This window comes from Parasteatoda tepidariorum, chromosome 9, assembly GCF_043381705.1.
Source record: "Parasteatoda tepidariorum isolate YZ-2023 chromosome 9, CAS_Ptep_4.0, whole genome shotgun sequence".
NCBI classification, from domain to species: Eukaryota; Metazoa; Arthropoda; class Arachnida; order Araneae; family Theridiidae; genus Parasteatoda; species Parasteatoda tepidariorum.
The window spans coordinates 85657176-85679961 of record NC_092212.1 but is presented as its reverse complement, the minus strand read 5'-3'; the positions used below and the strand labels follow the sequence as shown (position 1 = coordinate 85679961).

Below are 22786 nucleotides of genomic sequence, written 5' to 3'. Positions count from 1 at the left end.
GTAACTTTGAATGGCGACCACCTCTGAGCACTGTCACACAGTCCTCCGAGGGACCTCGGTCGGAGGTTTTATTCTGTTAACTGTGTGATAAGAACGAGACCGCTTAAATGAAAAACGGAACATAAACATTCTTACAATAAAATGAAATCACTTTTAAGTTCACATTGATTAGTTTAGTACTGAAAATTTAAGTACTGTAAGAAAAAGCTTATAAAAAATAGGATTACTCAATTTCATAAAGAGTACATAGTTTACAATCAGAATATAATGGGCACAAGTCAAACCAAGAGTTGTATTGTACGAAAGGTATACAGAATACTTTAATTTTATTTTAATACAGTTTTATTAGCAGTATCAGAAAAAATATCCTTATACACTAATAACAGTGAATATTTTCAAGAGCCTTTTGCAAAATAAAGACTTCACTCATAGTTTTTCAGAAGAAAATACATTATCAATCATTTATTACTATAAAGTAAATAATTAATTACTTTTGAAAAGAGTTGGCAATTTATAGTTTAAGTCTTCTGAAAGAAAAACTAACTCAATGTTTCATAATTTTTGTGAAATTTTATTTATCCAAGAGCTAAGACACTAAAATATCCAAAAAATTAAATGTTTCATTTCTTTTACAGATGATTGTTTGAAGAAATACTTTAGAAAAAAAAATATTTTCCAATGCTTAGTTTTACTTTTAAAACAGCTATAATTTTTTTTCTCCCATTTGTTTATTCATTAGAGCAGTCTTAGTTTGAACGTTATGACTTTTGCTAAAAACAATATTCATATCTTTTTTTCTTTCATTTTTATAGAAGAACTGAAGCAGGTTCAGGCTATTTCACCATTTAAAAATTTCGTACTTGCAAACTTTGAATGTATATAACTAAATGGAAAAATAACAGGAAAGTTCTAATAATTTTTGTAAAATTAACTCTTGGTATAATTCAAACAAATAAAAAATTTTTTGGGACGTGACATATTTTGTTACATCAGTAACACCCAGTTTTTTAAACTGAAGAAAATTAGAAATATTGGAATAGTTTGATTTAACTGAGTTATGTGCTTTTTAGGTTCTTCTATTTATGCTTTAAATCAAGGTTAAGATTGCCTTTAAGATTCCACTGTATGTCAAATAATATATTAGAATAAATTACTATTATTACATTAAACATTTTAAATTATTGAAAATTATAAGGATTTTTTTAAAAATAAAAATTGTCATAGTTAAATAGTCTCACAGTCAAAAAAATTATAAATAGAATTTAACTTATCATTTTAAAAAATATTTTAATATGCAGTATAATGACCCATAGTGCTGCACCCAGCCAATCATGCTTACTTATCATTTAAGAGCAAGAATTCAGAGCAGAGGATAATATTTTGTAATCCTTATTGTGCTCCAGAAGTATTTAAAGTAATCTTCCCACCCGATTCAATTATAATGAAATGCAAATGTAGCAACAACAAAAAGTGTGTGAAATGAAGTCATAAAGTAAAATACCTAATTCGGATCTCTCGACAGTCATGGATGCCATTTCGTGCCATTGATCGAATATAGGATCATATTTCCATAAAGATTTACTCGCTTGGCCATCTGGATATTCTCCACCAGCAACATACAGAATATTTTGACCTATTATATCATGGAACATTTCAGTAAAAGATTCGGTACAGAAAGCTATGCAATAAATAGAATCCTCTGAGAGTAACTAGTAATGAGTTCTTGAAACCTGCATTCGTATTTAGACTCATCATTTATTTCATATTTTGATTGCATACATATGAAATTATTTGAAATAAAATGCCAATGCAGACTTTTTAAAAAATATAATTCTCTTAATAACTATATGTATCTAAAACAAATGATGAAAAATTTCATTATTATTTCCTGGTGTACTTTTTCAGAGCGAAATAAAATTATTATATTGTTTAATAAGAAAATATGTTTCAACATTTATAGCACTTCTCTTTTAACTTTCATTTTTAACAAAAACCATCATTTAATTTATGTGTAGAGATCAAAAACAATTTATGAATCAAATTAAATACAGCTCCACTCAACTGTTGGACATAAAACCTTATTTAAGATTATTAATGATAAAACAATGAAAATACACATTTCATTCTTCTTATTACATAATTACAAAAGAAAATAGTTTTTCATGTTAATGTGTTTACAAATGTTTTTATATACTTTTTTTATAAGGTTGATCGTTTAGGGTTCCACAGATGAAAAAAATTGGGAACCACAGCAGGGTTGTCACTCAAACCAGGAAAGAAAGTATTTTTTTTTCTGTACATATTTATTATACACAATATATTAAGAGGAAACAATTACTCTTGTGTGAGCTACAGTGGGCTAACTATACTAGTTTTAATGGATGAAAGTAGCTAAACATACTTAATAATGTTATAGCAAATGAAATAGTTTAGTATAACTGAAATAACATCCTTAAATATCCCATAGATTATGCTTCGAGAAGTCACCCTTTCTAAAAAGACAAAAATGAGTAAAAAAATTCCCAGTCTGTAAAGAAAAAAAAAAACAAAAATCAGAATTTTTTGTTATTTTAGTTGATTTTTAAATTCCGAGTATTTTCCAGGTTTTCTCTGTGGAGTGGCAACCCTGGTAAACATTGTATGGAACGTCGTGAAAACCATGTTTTTTTATGTGTAATTCATGATGAGAATCAACATAGCAAAAAAAAAAAAAAAAATGAAATGCTCTTTACAAGCACTCCCTGTGGCAGAATGGCGATGACAAAGTCACAGAAAGATTTTTTGTTTGGGAAGAAAAAAATTTGGATTTCGTTTCTGCAGAAATTTACACGTGAAATTTGAATTGCCCATTTAAATAATAACTTTTGTCACGTTCAATTTACGCCGATAGTATCGTAAATCCATGTAGTGTTTGCATTGTATTTTCTACAGCTATTGATTTTCACATGATTTTTAACTATCCCGATATATTCCAGACGATATGGGAAATTCAAAACATGCATTCGTGTAGTTGCTTTTTAAGGCAATAATTCTATCGTTTTCCTTGGCAATTACTGCATTAGATTTCCGTATAGTTTTTAAAATTATCCGATATTATTTATTACAACAATCAAATCTTGAGCACGCATTTGAGTAACCCCTTCTGAAGATTCCAATTTGTGTAATTTTCTCATCAATCTTTTTTCGGTAATTACTGCTGCGAATTGTATGATTTTAAATTATTTTTTTAATGTGATGCCGATCAACAAAATGCGATGAAGGAAGTGCGTTTCTCTCCCTAACAAAAGGAAAGAAAATCGCCCATAGTATTAAAATAAAAATTATGTTTTTTTTTTTTTTAAACAGCGCTTTTGTTACTTTAAATTAGTAACATACATCTTTGTTATCATTGAAAGTACCTTGCAGAAAGATATTAGTATTCGAGGGTTTTATGGCAGAAAGCCCGTAAAATTTATGCCACAGGGTAAACACTTAACTCACTGGTTTCAGGGATCTAAAAATCCCTACCTCCCTCAGATTGCCAAAATGCCCGAGAATTTGTTTGCTAACTTTCCTTTCCCTCTTTCTCTGCAAGCTATGATAGTCAACTCACCTAAGGAGTTGAAACTGAAAACTTTTCAGGGAATTAAGAGGGTGGGTTGTATTGAAAAAAATCGTTGCTCTCTGGTTTAAAAATTATGGAGAAATCAATAGCAATAACAGCCCAAAATTGCATAAAATTATTTTCTTAAAAAGTAAATACTAAAATGCGCGATTTGAATTTTTCATATTGTTTCAAATATATTGGGATATTTAAAAATAATGTTGCAAAATTAATAACTGCCGTAAATACAATTGAAACATCCCATCGATTTACGACACTATCGGCGAAAATCGAGCACATCTAAATATGATTATATAAATGTATGATTCAAATATTAGGTTGTAAATTTTTGTAGAAAAGAAAAGTATTTTTTTTTTTTTTACTTTTCAAAAGAAAAATCCTAATGCATGAACTGTGTAATGTTCTGCGAAAATGTCGCCCTGTCTCTGCGATTCTGCTACGGGGATGCTAATAAGAGAGAAAATTTGAAAGTTACTTAAAAGATTTACATTTTAGTTTAAAATTTCTATTAAAGTATTCAGAGTGTGCAACTGCACATGAAAATGTATATTAGACATGCTACAAAGGACTTATTCTATATGTCTACACTAACCTCCTTCCGTACTACAAATGTTTCATATTAACAAATTAGATTATGCTCGTTGAAAAGCATAATCTAATAAAAGTAATCATTTGTAATGACATCATTATTTCCTTTCATAGTGTCATTACAAAGTTTTTTAAAGCATTAAAAAGTATACATTTATTTCTTAAACAAAATATTTACTAGGCACTAACAACAAAAAACCGTAGCAACTGTAGTTAGAATCTTTAAAATGCTGTTTAAATAACAATGTAAAATTGTTTAAATTATACTGTAACATTTTCTAGCATAAGAGGAAAGAGCTTTTTAACAGATAACTTATAAATATTTTAAACTCAACAAATAACAATGTTCCAAATTAGAATAGCCTAAGAGGTATTTACCAGTGACGACTACACCATGCTTGCTGATAGCAAAAGGTAAACACGCTAGAGTCAACCACTTGTCATTCACTGGATCAAAACACTCTACACTGCGGAGGACAACTTTGTCATCTTCCCCTCCCACTGCAACAACCACTTCAGCAACTCCTGCAAGAGATATACAACTTTTGAGCAATACCATAAAAATGTATGAGTCAACACCAAAAATGGTGGCAACTACTTTATAGCCAACTGAAACACGTAACTTCTTTATACTTGGTTTTTCGCTACACCAAGGAGAGTTTCTGAAACACCAAAATTGTTCTTTTAAATTACTTCGTGCCACCATTTTGGTATTCAACAACACTAAAATTTAAAATATCAATAAGATAGGATACACGTAAGAGTCAGTAATTTTACGATACAATATAAAGTAAGAATCAATCATTTAGGTTGCATCTGTACACTAATTCCTACAATAAAATATGTTTGTAAATCAAACGTACACACATCACAGACAGGACATTAATATGAACTCAAACTAGCCTTTATAAAACAGAAGTGAATAAAAATTAAATATTATAAAACAATTTAACAACAAATGTTCTAGTGATAAACAACCTACTGTTGTCATCTGATGGTTTTTCCAAGCATACGTCAAAATTGGCAAAAAAAATTCATGCTTGTAATATTGAACTGGGATTCAAATATTACATCATTGACAGGATTTAAACTTGGATCACATCATTGGAAGGCAAGCACTCTATCCCCTGAACACCTCCTAAATTAGTATTGTTTAAATTTTCATACTTGATATTTATTCAGGTCTTTGTTTAAAAATTTTCAGACAGAATTAAACAGAATTTTCAAAATGTTTGGTCAAACAAATGAATACATTTTGGGCATTCTTGAGATAATTAAATTAAAAACACAAACGATATTAGATCTATCAATATTACAATTAATTGCTACAAAATTTAAAATGATCAGAAACAGTTTTGAAATTTTGCAGAATTGTAAGAATAGTGCCCTGAATGAAATATTTTAAAGCAATAAAGAGTGATGGTCTTGCAGGAGTTCTGCTTACTTTCTGTCTAAGATAGGTACTCTGACCGCCACTAAGTCTGCGACAGTCTGGTGCTATGGAAACAAGAAGAGGGCATTTTAGGAAGGAGGTCTCTTCTCTCGCCGAAACCAGTCCTAAAGAGGGATCCCGCAACCCTACTTGAAATTATCATACCTCGTTACCATAGTCACCGCCACAGTTCCAGACGAATGTCTGGCAGAGTACCTATCTAAGACAAACAGTAAATGTCTTAACAAAAATAAAATATCATAAATGGAATAAATGCAAGTGAAAAAAGTTTAGCCTATAAAATGTGACATTAATAAAATTTCCAACAAAAGCAATAACGTTTTTCTGCCGGATGAATAGTTTAGAACATTTTGAAAAACATATGTAGAAGACTGACCTTTATTTTTATGGCTAATAATGCTGTTTTTTTATTTTATTATATATTTTTTTTTAAATTTTTCAGTCAGCCACTAATAACAAAATATTTTTTTTAAACATAATTTTGTTCATAAACTTGTAGAACAATGCATTAGTATTTATTTAAAGGATGCATAAATTTAAATTGCCCAAAATCTCTTTAGTTCAGATAGTGAATAAGGCTGGAAAAAAAATTCCTTGATTTCCCCCTGAATTTCCTAACTAATTTTATCATTTGTAACAGATAGCACACATTTTCAACACTTTTAATTCTTATCCAAGATAAATATTCTTTAACATGATTAAACTCAGATAACATGTTGCATGAGTAAATTCAATTCATAAGTGTTAAAAAGGCGTTTGAATGACACAGTTTTAATCAGTATAGCTTACTCTTGAATATTATACAGAGGTTAAACAATTTCAAACAACAAAAGGTTAAAACTAAATTCAAGTAAAAATAATACATTCTAAAAAATGAAATGAAAACTATGAAATTGAATAAAGAATAAATCAAACTTGTTCTTCATTCCTAACTCATTGTTGTAAATGGTATTCACTTCATTATTCAATACGTATTTAAATTCCCAAACAAATAATGGGTTGAGCAAATACGTCTATAAATGACAAATATTCTATTGTAAGAGAGCTCTCTTTGAAAATAAAAAAAAACTCGAAGAACTTAATGTCAGCTATGGTATTTATTAATATACAATTATTTATAGTAATTAAAAAAATCATTAATATGGTACAAGACAATGTAAAAAAACCCATAAATATAAACTGCTCACAAAAAAAATATTAACAAGAGATTAATATTATGCTTTAGGTAAAAGAATCTTTTACTTTAATACTCAAAATTAAAGTAATTCATTCATCAAAACGATAATTATTCTACAGGGTGTTTATAAAGTCCTGGACCCGTTTTGATGTTTAATAACTCATTAAATAACAAAGATAGATTAAAATTAATAACATAAATAGTCAGATAGACTAAAAAAGTTTCATGATCCTTGTCAATGAACTTCCACGTGTGCCCTCTTCGTCGCACGGAGAATATCAAGTCGATAGTCAATTTCACGCCAGGTAGCGGCAAGCATGTCTCATCAGTCGTATACTTAGACATGTTGGAAAACTTCGTATTTCCACAACTAGAAGAGCTTCAGCCACATGTCTTTTTGCAACAAGATGGTGCACCACCTCATTGGGGTATCATCGTTCGTAGTTCTTTGAATGACCATTTTACAGGAAGATGGATTGGGCGAGGAGGTCCAATTCCTTGGCCACCCAGATCACCTGATATAACGCCGCTGGACTTTTTTCTTTGGGGATTTATAAAGGACAATGTTTACAGGAGGATCGTGTCGAACATTGATGGCCTAAAAGCCAGAATTACAACCGCAATAGCCTCTGTGGATGCCGACATGCTTGCCGCTACCTGGCGTGAAATTGACTATCGACTTGATATTCTCCGTGCAATGAAAGGGGCACACGTGGAAGTTCATTGACAAGGGTTATGAAACTTTATGAGTCTATCTAACCATGTATGTTATTAATTTTAATCTATCTTTATTATTTTATGAGTTATTAAACATCAAAATAGGTTCGGGACTTTATAAACACCCTGTATATATCTAATATTTAATAATCATGTGTCCTATAACTACTGTATATTTTTGATGTTGTTGTAGATCGTTTACGTCGCACTAGAGCTACACGATGGGCTATTGGCGAGGGTGTGTGAAACATCCCTGAGGACGATCCGAAGACGCGCCAACGAAATGTTGATCGTCGACATAGGGGATGGCATTCCTGCTTTGGTAGCCCCACAACCTGCTTGCGAAGTCGAGCACTTTACGGTAGAACAGTTTAACGATGACCCATACCACATACGCTTGGTCCCTTCGTAGATTGATTCAAGTGGTCAACCCCCACACACTGACAGCAGCCAGTGATGCTTGACTTCGGCGTTTTGCAGGGAGCCGTGTCTTAGAGATCAACCCACTGCGGGACAAATTTTTGCAAAATTGCAATAATTTTATCATTATTACAATTTCAAAAATCAAAAAAAAAAGAACTTTATAAAGTGATAAAATTATTGCAATTTTGAATATTTTAGAAATTGCAATAATTTTATCATTTTGTGACGTTCCTTTCATTGAAATTTCTGAGAAAGAAGCAGGCACATACCGAAAGCTCTCCGAGGTCTGAACCTCACAGATGTTGTCTGGTGTCTGCGGTCCGGAAGCAAGTTGTACAACTTGGCCTCCTCAAGAAGTTTTTGGCAGTGGGTAGACGTGGCTACAGCTGGGACTGTTGCCACACAATCGTGCAAATAATAAGGACTCATCAAAGGTAAACGGACTTCTTCTAAAACCTAGAAAAAATTCAAATTCTTAGCATCTCTTCACTTTATAGCTTTTATTCAGTCTTCTATTTACCTTTCATGTTTTTTAATGGAAAACCATTATGACATCCCCCCTTTAACTTACTGATTGTGATGACCTTTTGTTTCATAATGACGCCCAGTGGATGAATGGTAGCGCTTCGCACTGTCTTGCCACGGGTCCTCGGTTCGATCCTTGGGCCGGGCAAGGCTGACTCGGCCTTTCGTCGCTTTGGTGGGTCGATAAAATGAGAACCGAGCATGCTCGGGAACTAAACACTGGGGGATCCGCATTGGGTTGACCACCCAACTGGAACATCTGCTCTTGCAACCCAGAGACCAAAGGTCAAGAAAACTGAGATGGGTACAGTAGGTGTTGGCCCTCTATGGGCTGTCTCGCCACTGACTGTAGTTTGTTTCATAATAGTATTCTTGTTTTGACACCATGCTTTTTCTGGAAAATATGGTTATATTACATATAAAAAAAACTTTAACATTACAGCCTTGAAACAGGTGATAGTAAAGTAAGAGATAAGAAAAAAAGGAGATTTTTTTTTCTGATGATCTTATAGTGTATATATCTATTACTACAAAAATAAAATTCCAATTCCCTAGTATAGTATATAAGGCATGTTAACTTGATTCTGTGGGAGGTACCTTTTCATAAATGAAGGTTGACATTGTCGTTAGCTACTCTTGGTGAGCCGGACGTGATGTTAGCATGCCTACCTTGACCAAAACCCCCACTTCAATCTGAACACGCCTACCTTGACAGAAAACTCCGACTTCAATTTGAACATGCCTACTTTGATGGATTGTTCACTTGAAAAGTTGACTTGCTCCCTGTGACTGTAACATTATCCATCTCCTCACACTGTTGCTACTCAGTCTCGCTCACACATAACGTACAACATATTCACTCGACTGCTAAAGGCAACACAGGAGTGACCAAAAACTTAATACAGCTCTCCCGGCTTCTCACAAAACAGCACTGAATCAACTAGTGGTATCTGTTCAACGAATTCTACCACAGATAAAATTCTGGTGGGGGAGTACTATAGTGTATATATATTTGCCACTACAAAAATACAATTCCAATTCCCTAGTACATAAGACATGTTAACTTGATTCTATGTTGGAGTACCTTTTCATAAATGAATGTTAACATTGTCAATGAAAACTCTCCCCACAATCTCTTGAATTTTTTCCTCATTGAAATTACAATTTTTCAAGGACAACAAATGGATAATAAAGTTAGAGTAAAAGAAATAAAAATGATATTTTCCCCCTTCTTCATTTTGCTTTTCCATCCTTTTTTTCTATCTCATTATTATTCAGTCTCTTATTAATTTTAAATATTTTCAAACCACTCTTTTCTTTTTCTCTTTAATTTATTATTAGCTGTGCTTCTAATTTTTATTATTATCTTATTTTTTATTCTGACAAGTCAATATGGTAATAAGCAAAAACCAAGAATTTTTTAATCAAATAATTAAAAGAAATTTTTAAAATCATGATTAAGTAAGAGTTTAACAACAAAATATTTTTTCTGCTCCTCTCTTAAATTTTTTGAAACTTTGCATTTTTAATCATTTATTTCTTCAATAATTTTTATTGATTATTATAGTAGTTTTTTTTCCATTATTGCTATTTAAAAAAAGTAAGAACAAATTCTTAAAACTTTTATTTTAAATTTTTTTTATTCTGGTTGAAAAAAAATGTTTTTTTAGCTCTTGTCTTATCTTTTTTTCCCATTTACTAAATTTAGTCTTTATTGTTATTATTTTTAAAAGAAATATGAGTAAATTACAGAAAAGTAAGTACTATAGATAATTGAAATTTCTGATGCTCAAGTATTTGAAATTTGTTTATTTCCTCACACTTGAAATACATGAAATTTTACTATAATTATAATTCCATTCACTTTAATTTAATAAGTTAAATACAGAGTGGTCATAATTAAAGTGGAAGCATTTAAAGCTCGATAACTCAATAAATTCTCACGAGATACTATAGGAATCGGATTTTTAAAAAAAATTATTTCAGTTTATCACCAACAGAGATAAAAAGGCAAATTCAGAAAATGAGCATTTTACACACCATTTAATATCGCAGAAGTATTCACAGTTGTATTTTGAACTTACATTTAATAAAATGCTTTTCTCGTAAGCCGTAAGGTGTATATAGACAATTTGTAGTTAGACATTTTTAAGTGATAGTATGCAACTCACTTCTAATGAATCACTTTTTTCCACCCGAAATAGGACAGACATCAAATAACCTGGTTTTTATGCAAGAAACTGCTTATAGCATGTTACTCCTAAGCGTGTTGCACGATTGCTATTTATAAATTGTAAGTTTAAAAGGTAATTGCGAATTTGAAAGAAATGCTAATACTAAAATGAGTGCTTTCTGTATTTGCTACACAACTTTAGACTGTTGACTGGACATGATTTTCACCATACATGCCAACATTGGAGAAATAAAATAACGGAGATTTTACCAGCAACATTTTTAGGCTGCGAGTGAAGTTTTATAACATCACGCATAATCATGTAAATCAAAAAGAGAAATTCAAAATTGGAAATAATTACATTTAGCGAAGTAAAAAATATGTATATAAATCTTAACCCAAAGAAAAAAATTTTAAGCCATTATTTATAATTTCTTTAACAATAAACGCTCAATATACCACAGTACTGGCAATAGCACAATCTGTTGAGGAATAAGTCAAGTATTTTTGCCATCAGCAGATATTTGATGGTCAAAAAAATTTTTTTTGTTAAAATTTCTTTAACAAATACGAAGAAATTTGAGAATATACAGGTAAACAGGAGATAGTCGTAAGAAACAGGAGACTTGGCAGGTATGCTTTCTCCAGGGACACCATATTGGCATGGTTCTAACTCTGTCCTTTACAGACAAGCTGTTTAGTGCTTTCTTTCTTAAACTGTTCTCCTAACAACTTTCATAACAAGGCTAATTTTAATTGGGCTGCCAGAGGACCCATATGGCTTCTGTCCTGAAGTAGGATAAATTTTTCTTTTATATCGGTTGCTACTGTATTATTTTACACCAAAAACAGGGGTCTGTTCAGGGCAAATTTACTACCGTTCAGCAGTACCTTCAGTAATTCAACTTTAAGTAAAAACGGCAGTTTCACAAAATACTTTTTCCTAAAATTTTTTTTTTTAAATATCCCGTATGAAATGATGATCCATATTTTTGTGTTCATTTTTTAATATAATTTTTAACTTTCACAAAATAGGTACCTCTCAAAAAATGATGGTGATCAAAAATAAAAATATACCAAATGGAAGTCTTCACTTCTGTTGACTGAATCATGATTCAGCCATATGAGAACAGCATCGAATACAGTCTCTTCCTTTTCTACATTCAGCAGGTCGCTGGATATGAGTTCAATGAACTTGCTTTGTGACAATGAGAGGAGCTCATCACTGGACATCACATCACTAAACCTGCTGCAAAATAAATGCAAATAAACTTCTTTTCCTTCAATTTATCATTTTAAGACACATTATTGTTATTCATTTCATTAAATTTGTTAAAAACATATCTTTTTAGTAAATGTCTGTCCTTTCACACCCACTTAATGTATTTAAAATGTTTAAAGTCTTCTTCTGTGAACATAATTTTCAAATTTTCCGCTATAATACAGTGAACGGTTTTCCTCAACCATTGCTTCATTTTTTAAAAGGATTCATTTTAATTTTTTAAAAAAAAGCAACAAAAACTGTGTTCAAAATTTAACAAAACATGCAGAATTTTTTCCATATTTAAAATCTTGCAACATTACTTGAAAATAAAACATAACAGCAAGTGCGCCAACAGCTTACAAAAAAAAAAATAATGTTCTTAGGCCTGAAGAAACACAAATTGCGGCCTGTTCAATTCTTGATGGTTTAAAGTGAAATGCAATGACGTCATCGCGGAGAAAGTGCGGCTGCACAAAGCAGAGAAAGAAAAGCACTTTCTTTCATTACTCTCCCTCAGAATGACTCTGGGGTAGAAGTGATGAATTTTGATTTTTTTAAAAATCTAAACAAGCAATTAAACTTTTCCATGATGGTGAAAAATATTGACTGTGGGGTATTTTGACTGTTTTTTTTTATAATGAGCAATTTTTTTTATAATGAGCAATACTAAAAAAATTTCTGCAATAAATGACAAATTTTCCACAAATGGCATCCGTGTATATTATGCAGACCTGTTGGGAAGTATATCTACAAAACAAACCTATCCACAAAGGAACTTTTAGCAGAAACATGTCTAGTATTTTTTTTAAAAAAAAGATCAAATGGAGAAAAATTTTTTTAACAGAAAAAACTGAGAATAAGTAGGCAGGGTGCATAGCCAAATCTTTCAACAAAAAATAAGCACCTTTTAAGTACTTTTTAAACACTCAAAAAATATTTTAAAGTACTATATATATTAAGAAAATGCAAGATAATTTTCAAAGACTTTACATGATTACAATAAAAATTTTCTGACAAAGAACTCTTTTTATGATTATATAAGCCTTTATAAAAGGTTATATTAGGTTCGATATCAGAGGGTGTAAAATTATGCCCGAAATTGAGAATATCTTGCAAAATGCAGCAGAATTGCACATGAGTATTTCATCAAATACGTAAAATGATTGGCGATTTCGTACGCTATGGCCCGACGGTATGCCGAATTAGATTGTGGTCGAATAAATTGTGAAAACGTTGAATAGAACGATGTGAAGAAAAGCACGCTTTTGCACAATACATGGCAGATATCGACACGGTAAAGAAAAAATTCTCAGTTTTAAAAGGGAAAATGAAGCACTTTTTAAAAACACCCAATGAAAAAAGCCCCCTGAAGGGCTTTTAAAAAAAGAAAATCGAAAATAAGCACCTTCTTCAAAAACGCTACGCACTATGATTAGCTAATTATGAATTGTTGGTGTAAAAGCCATTCGTGCCTAGCTGAGAATAAGTGAAAATGAAACAAAAATAAAAAGTTTTAAAATTAAATTTAATCCACAAAGTGTTTGCAAATTGTGCTGATTAAGCACACATCTTTACAAGAATAATCTCTGCCAATTGAGGTAAAAGTGTCCTACCGAAGAGTGAATTCTTTAGCCTTCCTTTGTAAATTCTCGCACGCATGAGCTTCAGCAAAACAGTGAATGCCGAGACAATTGGTGGCGTCCATGTGCCTCTCCAAAAATCTGCAGCATGCCTCTCTCACAGGCAAAACCTCTAAAAGGTTGGATGCAGAGAGAAGAGCCTGAACATTGTTTTTGTTGATGGGAACCCTTGCAGTGTAAGCATAATCCAGGAGAAGTTTGAGGGTAGATGTCTCAACTCCATTCAGTACTATATCCCTCTGCTGACTTTCAGCCATCTCACTCGTGAACATAGCCTGAAATAATCAATTAAATTGTGACATAAACTGAAAATTTTATGTGCAAAAACTAGATAATATATAAATTTATACACTATTCATAGTTAATATAATATTTTAATAATTAAATAACTCATCAATGAAGAATATCACACTTTTATAGTAACTAATTTAAGAAAAAAATTTAGTTATTACAAGAATCAATCACGATATTGGGTTTAAAAATCGCAATAATATTAATCAGGATATTAGATTTTAAAAAGGCAAAGATACAAATCACGATGCACNATAGAATTTTTTTAAAATGTCTTTAATCAAAACATCAAAATTATTAAAGTTGAAAGGAAATTTATTTTTCTTTAAACTTTTCTTTAATACCTCAATAGCCGTCAAAAAATCTATACGGTTATTACACATCACATCAAAAATCGCATTAATATTAATCAGGATATTAGATTTTAAAAAGGCAAAGATACAAATCACGATGCACATGATTTTTTAGAACCAGTGAATAGGAATAGCGACACCCGATTTTAAACTCCCTTGAATATGAATCGCAATGCATGATTTTTAAATTAGGAAATTGCACAATGTGAATCTCGATATTTGAGGATTTTGGCTTATTTTCAAACATTAAAAACTATGAAAATCCGACTAACCAAAAATTATAATTGCAGAAGGTCACATATTTGAAAACATCTCGTTAACGCGATTCAGTGAAGATTTCAACTATTGATTGTAGAACTTGTTTCTAACTTTAAATTTTAAATTGCGGCTAAAATTTTATCGGATTATGAGTTCTGATGCGTGGAAGCCCGCAAATCAATGGTCTCGAGATATGTGGCATTCTGAGCAAAAAATCACATGCCTTGCTATTGGTTTCTAGACCTGGAGGGATGACACAAAAATCCCGGAATTCCGGGGTAACCCTGGAATACAATCATCCCTGCTTTATTTTTTTGCCAGGACTCTGGAAAAACTAGACAAAACGGAAAAAAACTAAAAATGACTCATTCAATTGTTTAGCTATAAGACTAATAATTGTTTACCAATAGAATCAGCTTAAATTTAAATAAATAAAATACTTCCAGAAAGTTAAAATTTTTCCACAATTTTTCTTTACTGTTTTTTAAAAAAACAACAACTATTTTAATACATAAATTTAATTTTATAATCTTTATATAACATTACTTAAAAGTCGTTTTGAGCATTTATACTTAATAGTATTGGATTTACATTTGTAGTAGTGTACAGTGAGCCAAAAAAGAATGGACCACCCTGAATAACTTTTGATCTGATGATCGGAACTTCACGGTCTAGGACTCAGTCTTAAAGGCTCGAGGGAATGACTTCAAATATGCTAATTAATAAGAGTGGACGGAAATTCAAAATCAGACACAAAAACGTACTTTCTCGGAATAAATGTATCTTTTTTTTAGAGGGAATCGGATTTCTGACCCCCAAAATATAGGGGGTAGAAGCAATCTGAGTTGGATCGGTTTTCACTGTATCTTGAGAATTTTGTAAACAAATTAAAATTTTTTCACACAATTATAAAATTCGTTTAGCTAAAGATAATTTCATGAAAAAAAAATACATTTTAGTAAATATTTATTATTCTATATTATTTTATTTAGTAATGGTTAAAAAAAATATCGAATTGTAAGGTATACAATTTTTCGCATCATTTTTAAGAATATAATTTTAAATGGCAAAATATAAATTTGTTGAGGGGTTCAACAAATTAAGCTTATTAGGGGTGATTGTGAGCAAAACTCAGAAATCTTGAAAATTTCTTGAGTAAAATCATCAATGACACAGTTGAAAAAATTAATGTCGTTTTAAATTGAAATCATTGCTGTTTTCAAATAATAAAAAATAAATAAAAAAAATGGAATGAAGTTTAAATAAAAAATATAAGTTCTTAACATATCTTGAAATCTCTGGACCTTGGAATTCCGGATCGTGGTTAAAGAAAAATCTGGAAATCCGGATATTTTCTGGAGCACAATCATCTCTGGCTTATCAAAGTTTCGAGTAATGAATTTCTGACACGCTCGATTTACAATTTCCGTGCAAGTTTTCTCTTCGGTGGGCACATTTAGTCGTCTTTTCCTTTTTCCAGCAGCCTTTACCTTTTTTAAATTCTAAAATGAATCTTGTTTGCATTCTCTTAATTTTTAGAAACTTCACACTGCTTTGGTAGAAGGGTGATCATTTCTTAATTATTTGTTTTTCTGTGATGAAAACCTCGATTAAATGGTCTGGATAAGAATAAATGCAAAGGTTTAAAAAAAGGGGCTTTGGACAGGATGGTTCAAACCATGGTTTTAACTGTGGATTAATCCATTCTGCCCTAAACCTTGCCAACTCTGCTGTTGGGCTTATTTTAGCTAACCAAATTGATCAAACAATTACTATTGAGTGGGTTAAAACAGTGTTTTCACTACAGCGCGAGAATCTCACATATTTTTTTCTTTTCTCGCATTAAAAAATTATTACCGCGAGAAATTCGAGCACTCTATAAATCAATTTCAAAATTCGCAAAAATTCTCGCATTTTGGAAAAAGCTTCGAATTACGTCATTTAGAATAAAATCAGTTTCACTTTTCTTCCTGGATCTTCATTATTTTCAACACTTGCCCCGTTATCTAGCTTCCCTATTTACCAGTAGGCATTGTTCAGAACCTTTTCGAACAACAGAACACAACCCCTCCGAACCACGGAACCCCTTTCAGAACACATTTCTCTGCAACCACGTGTTTACTGTAGGTATNACAAACCAACTTGTTACAAATGTGCTTATAGTTTTTCCATATAGTCAGCTGACAAAGAAGTTTAGATTTGCTTTTAATATTATTTAAACAAAAGAATGAAATTCTAGTACATAAAATGATTTAATAAAAAAATTTCTTTTTCTGGTCAACTTATGAAGAGTTCAGAATAGTATTCAATAATACTTCTAAACTAAACAAATTCAACTATTTTAGTAGTCAATGTGAAAGATAGATAGGTGGTCTAGTTGTAAAAAGTTTGCCTCCTGTTATATATGGTATAAATTTGTTCCTTGATGCTGGAAGTCAACTTAGACAGGCATCAACTTGATTAATTTCACTGTACATTTTCCACTTTTTGGTTAGAACTACAACTAATTGCTCTATGTAAAACAAGGTAAAATGGGTATAAAAGCAAGTTTTTTCTAAAGAAAGCTCTAAAACCAAACCATAAATTAATTTTATTGAAAATTTTGATGCATTTTATATACATTGGATTCCTATAGATTAAATATGAAACGTAATTTATTTATTTATTTTGATGGTTTTCTTATAGTAATTCATTCAACACTATTATTACTGTAGTGCATTGTAAATTTTGACTGAATTACTCATATTCCAGAGCTCATTCTAGGCAGAAAAAAAGGGCAGGGTGCAAAAGTTTAAAAAAAGGGCATTATTATTCTAAAAAGGCAATAATTTCTTTCTATGGGCTTTACACGTTCTATTAAAAAACATTGTCAATTAGTAAAAGAATTTTTTTTTTTTACTTTACAAAAAGTAGCAAAGCAATTGTATTAATTACTAATTTTTATTAATAAATTAACATATCTATCGAATTAATAAGCTAAGTACAAGTAATTTATTTAAAATGCGTGCATATATTGATAAGATAATAAATGTATGTTTTTAGGTGTCTGTAGTTATGATTTAATAATTAAAATGATTAATAATAATTATGATTTAAAGATAATGGAAGTAACTGCAAACTTTCAAAGACAAGTGCAACAAGGGGGTTTCATGGCTATCTTTCCTTTCCCATATAAATCTATGTATTGACAGCAATGACAAACTAAATAAAAAGAGTTAAAAATAACAAAAGTTTAAGAAATCCCCTGTAGAGTTTGGGGAAAAAATAAAGAATGGTTGAAGAAAGAAAGGGTATGGAGTCTATTACATCAGGGCACTAATTTACTTCAGGGGCAACAGGGTGGATTATTTTGATTATAAGGGCAACAGGGTGCTGCGCCCTGTTTACCCTGCCTAGAATGAGCTCTGGTTTTGCTGTTTGTGGGACTGCAGACGTGTTTTGTACAAATGTATTTACGATGGTTGTTGATTTTACATTGAGAAAAAAAGGGTAGAAGGAAGAGAAAAAAAGGGTCAAAAAATGACGTTCGTGAGCGAAAGTAATGCAGATGATTTTTCAGATGATGAAGATGTGAACACATACAAAGACTGATATTTAACTTTTATCATTTGGCTGAAATAATGTGGGATAGTAAACTGATAGTACATCAATTAAATATTTTTTACACATAAAAAAATTAAAATTTCAACTTTGAACTTGCATATTATGTTTTGTTTTAGTTCCTTGTATTTTTCAATGAAATAAAAAAAAAAAATGTTAATTTTTTGCATTTTTTTTTCCTCCAATATAATTGGTAAGAGAAGCAATTAAGCGTTGCCTTAAATGGAAAAGCCAAATTATAATTTTACTCTATTATCTGGCTGTAAAGAATTATATGAAGGAATATGAAGGTAACAATTATAAAGGTACAAAAAGCTTAAATATTAAAAAAAAAAACTAGTAACTTTAAAAAAAAAAATGCTAATTTGGTGAGATCTTTCCACCTAAAAAAAAGTCATCAAACTAATAATTAATAGCTCTTAATTTTTTTAATACCTTTACGAGACCAACCAATGCAACATAAGAGTAATTTTTTTAAACATTAAAATAAAAAAAAAAAGGACAAAAACACTTTCACAAATCTGTAACTTTTCTACATATATTTGTGCTATTTTCATAATAAACATAAAGATATATCAAGTACACGGGCAGAGTTTTATCGTAAGGATAACAAATTTCAGTATTACACTCCGGGCACTCACCAAGTGGCACTTTTTTAAGCTCAACCAAACAATATTATGATTCACAATAAGTTTAAAAGTATTCCTAAAAACAATATTTATTTTCAAAACACACATAGTCCACCCTATTTTAAATCATGTGAGCTAAAACTATACTTATTTAGGCGCAATAAATTTAATAAGAGAAAAAAAAATGTTTCACCGATTCATAGAAAAGAAAACAGAATAGGACATTGAGAATCTAACAAATCTGGCAGAAACATTATTTATTTTGAACTGTTTCATGTCATTTGCACATAAAAACAGAACTTTAATAAATGATGTTACAAAGCTTTGATGCATGAAATATTTTTTTAATTAATTTCAAAAGAATAAAAAGGTTTGCCTATTAATACGAAAAAGTTGAAATGTGTGTGTGTCACCCTTGAAGTAATCTCCCAACTAGAAGAAACTTTCATATAAAAAGAAATTTAAAATCATTTTCGAATGACTCAATCGAGTTTAAATAATAGTATCAAATATCTTAGCTTGCTAAAATATCATTTTTAATTATGTAAAAAGCAAGGAAAAAAAATATAAAATTGGTCAATATTTTATGTATGTAAAATGTAATTTTAGCATTATATGAAGAACTGTGAAAATATCGATCAACTCATTTAACAAAACATATACTAATCACATATTGTATTTACATTTATAAACAGCATTAATTTTCATAACTTCTTAACTACTATGATGTATAAAATTCTATTATTTCTAAACATTTGCATATTTTTAATTTCAGTTTTGAAAGAAATATTCCTGAGATGCGTGAATATTTTACAGTTTTTTCTTGAATTAAAGCACAAATGAACGTAATGAGCAAGCAGTGACAGGGGCCAAATTTGCTACTGTTTAGCCGTACCCTCACAAATTCAACTTTAGGAAAAATTTCACAAAATACTTTCACTTAAAATTTTATTTTTGTATCCCGTAAGAAATGATAAACCCATATTTTTGCTTCAATTCTTTAATAAAATTTTTAATTTTCACAAACTATGTTTAAATTTTCACAAAATAGGTACCTCTCAAAAAAATCTAGACAAATATTTTCCCAAAAATTCATTCCAGAAGTTCTATAGGTTACTAGGTTCTTTAATTTTTGAAAATTAAGCTTTTACATGATTTTCAGCTTCTATATCAAAACAGTTTCAAAGTTGTTTATTCTCTTATTAAATTTTTTTAACGATGATGATTGATTCAAAGTTGAAAATTCTAAATGGGTGAATAAAAATTAAGTTCATTTCTTAAATTATGATTAACTAGTGCTTATATGATTGGATGTGCAAAACTACAATTTTAATTATCTATTGAACATTCTCAGCATCAAACTGCGTAATGATTATTTTCAGTATGCATATTTCACTGCATTTGGAGATAAAAATTAGTATGCTGTTAATAATATAAATGTGTGTGTTAATAATATAATATGTGATTTGTAATACACAATACAGTATTTTAAAGTTCATTATAAAAATCATAAACAGTTCTATGATACTTCATTGACTAAAACGCTGAAAAAAACTTCAATTTTTATTTCTTGAGAAATTCATTAAATTAATTTTTTATCTTTTCTTTTCACTTAAACTAAATTGCCACTGTAAAATTTTAATTCAAAGCTTGATATTTTTTGATTAAAAAAAGAGTGCCTTTCACTCAGGAAACCAAAGTTTTTTGTCCAGCAGAGTCTTATAGTATCCACAGTAGAACATATTGTACTACCATTAATGTATTTTGTGTAGTTTAGCGATAAAAGAAAAAACTACAAAGGAAACAATATTTCTATTTTAAGAATAATTGAAAAGCAACGATTCTACTTAAGAAACAATATAAATGGGATATTAATTCATTTATACAAATCTCATTATTTCCGAAACACTACAAAAAAACAGAGGATGCACACAGTTCAATTTATTTAAAAAAAATTAAACTGAAACCAACTTCGACAGAATGAGTATGCTCCACGTAAACAAACTCGTCGGACTCCAGTTTGATTTGATTTCTGATATGGCACAAATTTCTTTTATGAACTAATTTATGAATATCATTTTGAGGATTAATGCCACGCTTAGTATTAATAATTAAATAAACATTGTACATTTTTTTCTTAATTTCATTGTCCAGGTAATATTTAACATTTCAGAGTTTTATTTTTAAAAAAATATCACATTTTCTTCCATCTCACTTTCATATTTGAAAATCTTCCGAACACTAAACAAACAATCAATTGTAATCAATTCGGTATTCAATTTCAGAAGATGTTGCCAGCTTCTTAGTTGATAACTAAACTGAAGAAGAAGAAAAATCGCGCATTCAGCAGACTGATTTTATGCTCGTTATCATCATTATCACTTTATCATTATTCATGTTTACTAGATTTTGCTACTTCAACCTTTTTTTGTTATTGGCAATTTTGAATTAGTTTTGGAGGTAATAAATTTCTTTCATATTCACGATCAAAGTACTTGATTGGTTGTTGTTGTTGTTAATTTACGTCGCACTAGAGCTGCACAATGGGCTATTGGCGACGGTCTAGGAAACATCACAGAGGATGATCCGAAGACATGCCATCACAATTTTGATCCTCTGCGGAGGGGATGGCACCCCCGCTTCGGTAGCCCGACGACCTGCGCGCGAAGTCGAGCACTTTACGGTAGCACAGCTTAGCGAGGACCAATACCGCACACCCTCGGTCCCTACGCAGACTGATCCAAGTGGTCACCCACCCGCACACTGACCGCAGCCAGTGATGCTTGACTTCGGTGATCTGCTGGGAACCGTGTCTTAACGATCAGTCCACTGCGGGACTCAAAGCACTTGAATGGATGGTGTTTTCGACACTAAGAAGAGCTGCAAGCTGTATGCCGCCTATACTTCCGAGTTACTGTTTCCAGTGTATTTTAAAGCCATCTCACAACGTGATCATTGTGTTTTAAGATTCTTGCTGTTGTTAATTTACGTCGCACTAGAGCTGCACAATGGGCTTTTGGCGACTGTCTGGGAAACATCCCAGAGGATGATCCGAAGACATGCTATCGCAATTTTGATCCTCTGCGGAGGGGATGGCACCCCCGCTTCGGTAGCCCGACGACCTGCGCGCGAAGTCGAGCACTTTACGGTAGCACAGTTTAACGAGGACCAATACCGCACACCCTCGGTCCCTACGCAGACTGATCCAAGTGGTCACCCACCCGCACACTGACCGCAGCCAGTGATGCTTGACTTCGGTGATCTGTTGGGAACCGTGTCTTATCGATCAGTCCACCGCGGGACTTAAGATTCTTGCAAACGTGGTACTTAAATACTTATTACTAAACTTTATCTTGCTCCTCGAACAATATGCTAACACTGACGTAAGGTGTTGCACAGCTTGCAACACGAACAAATAGTAATAAACTTAAGGAAAGAGGCAAAATCCAGACTGCCAAAAAAGCGAGTTATTCAAAATCTAGCAACCATGTCACCTTTTTTAACAATATATCTCTAAATAACTGAAAAAAATTTTTACTTCAAACTCACCAGAATTACCTAATAACATTAACATCCTATGAAATACGGTAGATTTGAGCTCAGAAATCATCTAATTTATTTCTTATTATTCAAAACAAAATGATCCGTTTGAAAATATCGCCTCGCAGAATAACATGTAGTAAGCAGCTGCAAACTTTCTAACCGGAACTAGAGCAGGCATACAGTTTGAGATTGTTATTGTTTACATTTCTACTAAAAACACCATCCATACTAAAAAAAGCGGTGTGGATATTTTCAGGCTACTATTTATTAAGTTTTCATTTAGTTTTATGAGAATCATTGGTAGAGTAGGATGTTTTTTCTTTCAGCAACAAATAAGAAGCAAAATTTGACTAAGGAATAGGCAAAAGAACAGGATAAACAGATTTAGAATATTGGTAAATTATTCCGAAACAAAACTCGCCCAACATTTGAAGAACGATTTCTTAAACATTTTCTCCTTCTTATTAACAACAAACTTGCTATCCTACAAACTTGTAAACCTTTTTGTAAAACTTGTAAACCGCAGATGGTGTTTGATTTTATGTCGG

The 22786-nt window shown here is 31.1% G+C and overlaps 1 protein-coding gene across 2 annotated transcripts in view; it reads right to left on the bottom strand.

Moving 5' to 3' along the window:
* LOC107449561 (kelch-like protein diablo) overlaps nucleotides 1-21177 on the bottom strand; it is a 43278-nt gene extending 22101 nt beyond the window's left edge. The window contains exons 1-6 of one of the 2 annotated variants that reach the window (XM_071186033.1): nucleotides 20605-21177; nucleotides 13538-13891; nucleotides 11738-11909; nucleotides 8232-8418; nucleotides 4571-4717; nucleotides 1502-1633 (exon numbers count right to left, since the gene is read on the bottom strand). In XM_071186033.1, coding sequence (XP_071042134.1) covers nucleotides 1502-1633; nucleotides 4571-4717; nucleotides 8232-8418; nucleotides 11738-11909; nucleotides 13538-13836 — 937 coding nt within the window. In that variant the 5' untranslated portion in view covers nucleotides 13837-13891; nucleotides 20605-21177. The remainder of the gene's footprint in view (nucleotides 1-1501; nucleotides 1634-4570; nucleotides 4718-8231; nucleotides 8419-11737; nucleotides 11910-13537; nucleotides 13892-20604) is intronic. The other variant, XM_043051428.2, reaches the window with a different exon arrangement.
* Nucleotides 21178-22786: the final 1609 nt, after the last annotated feature.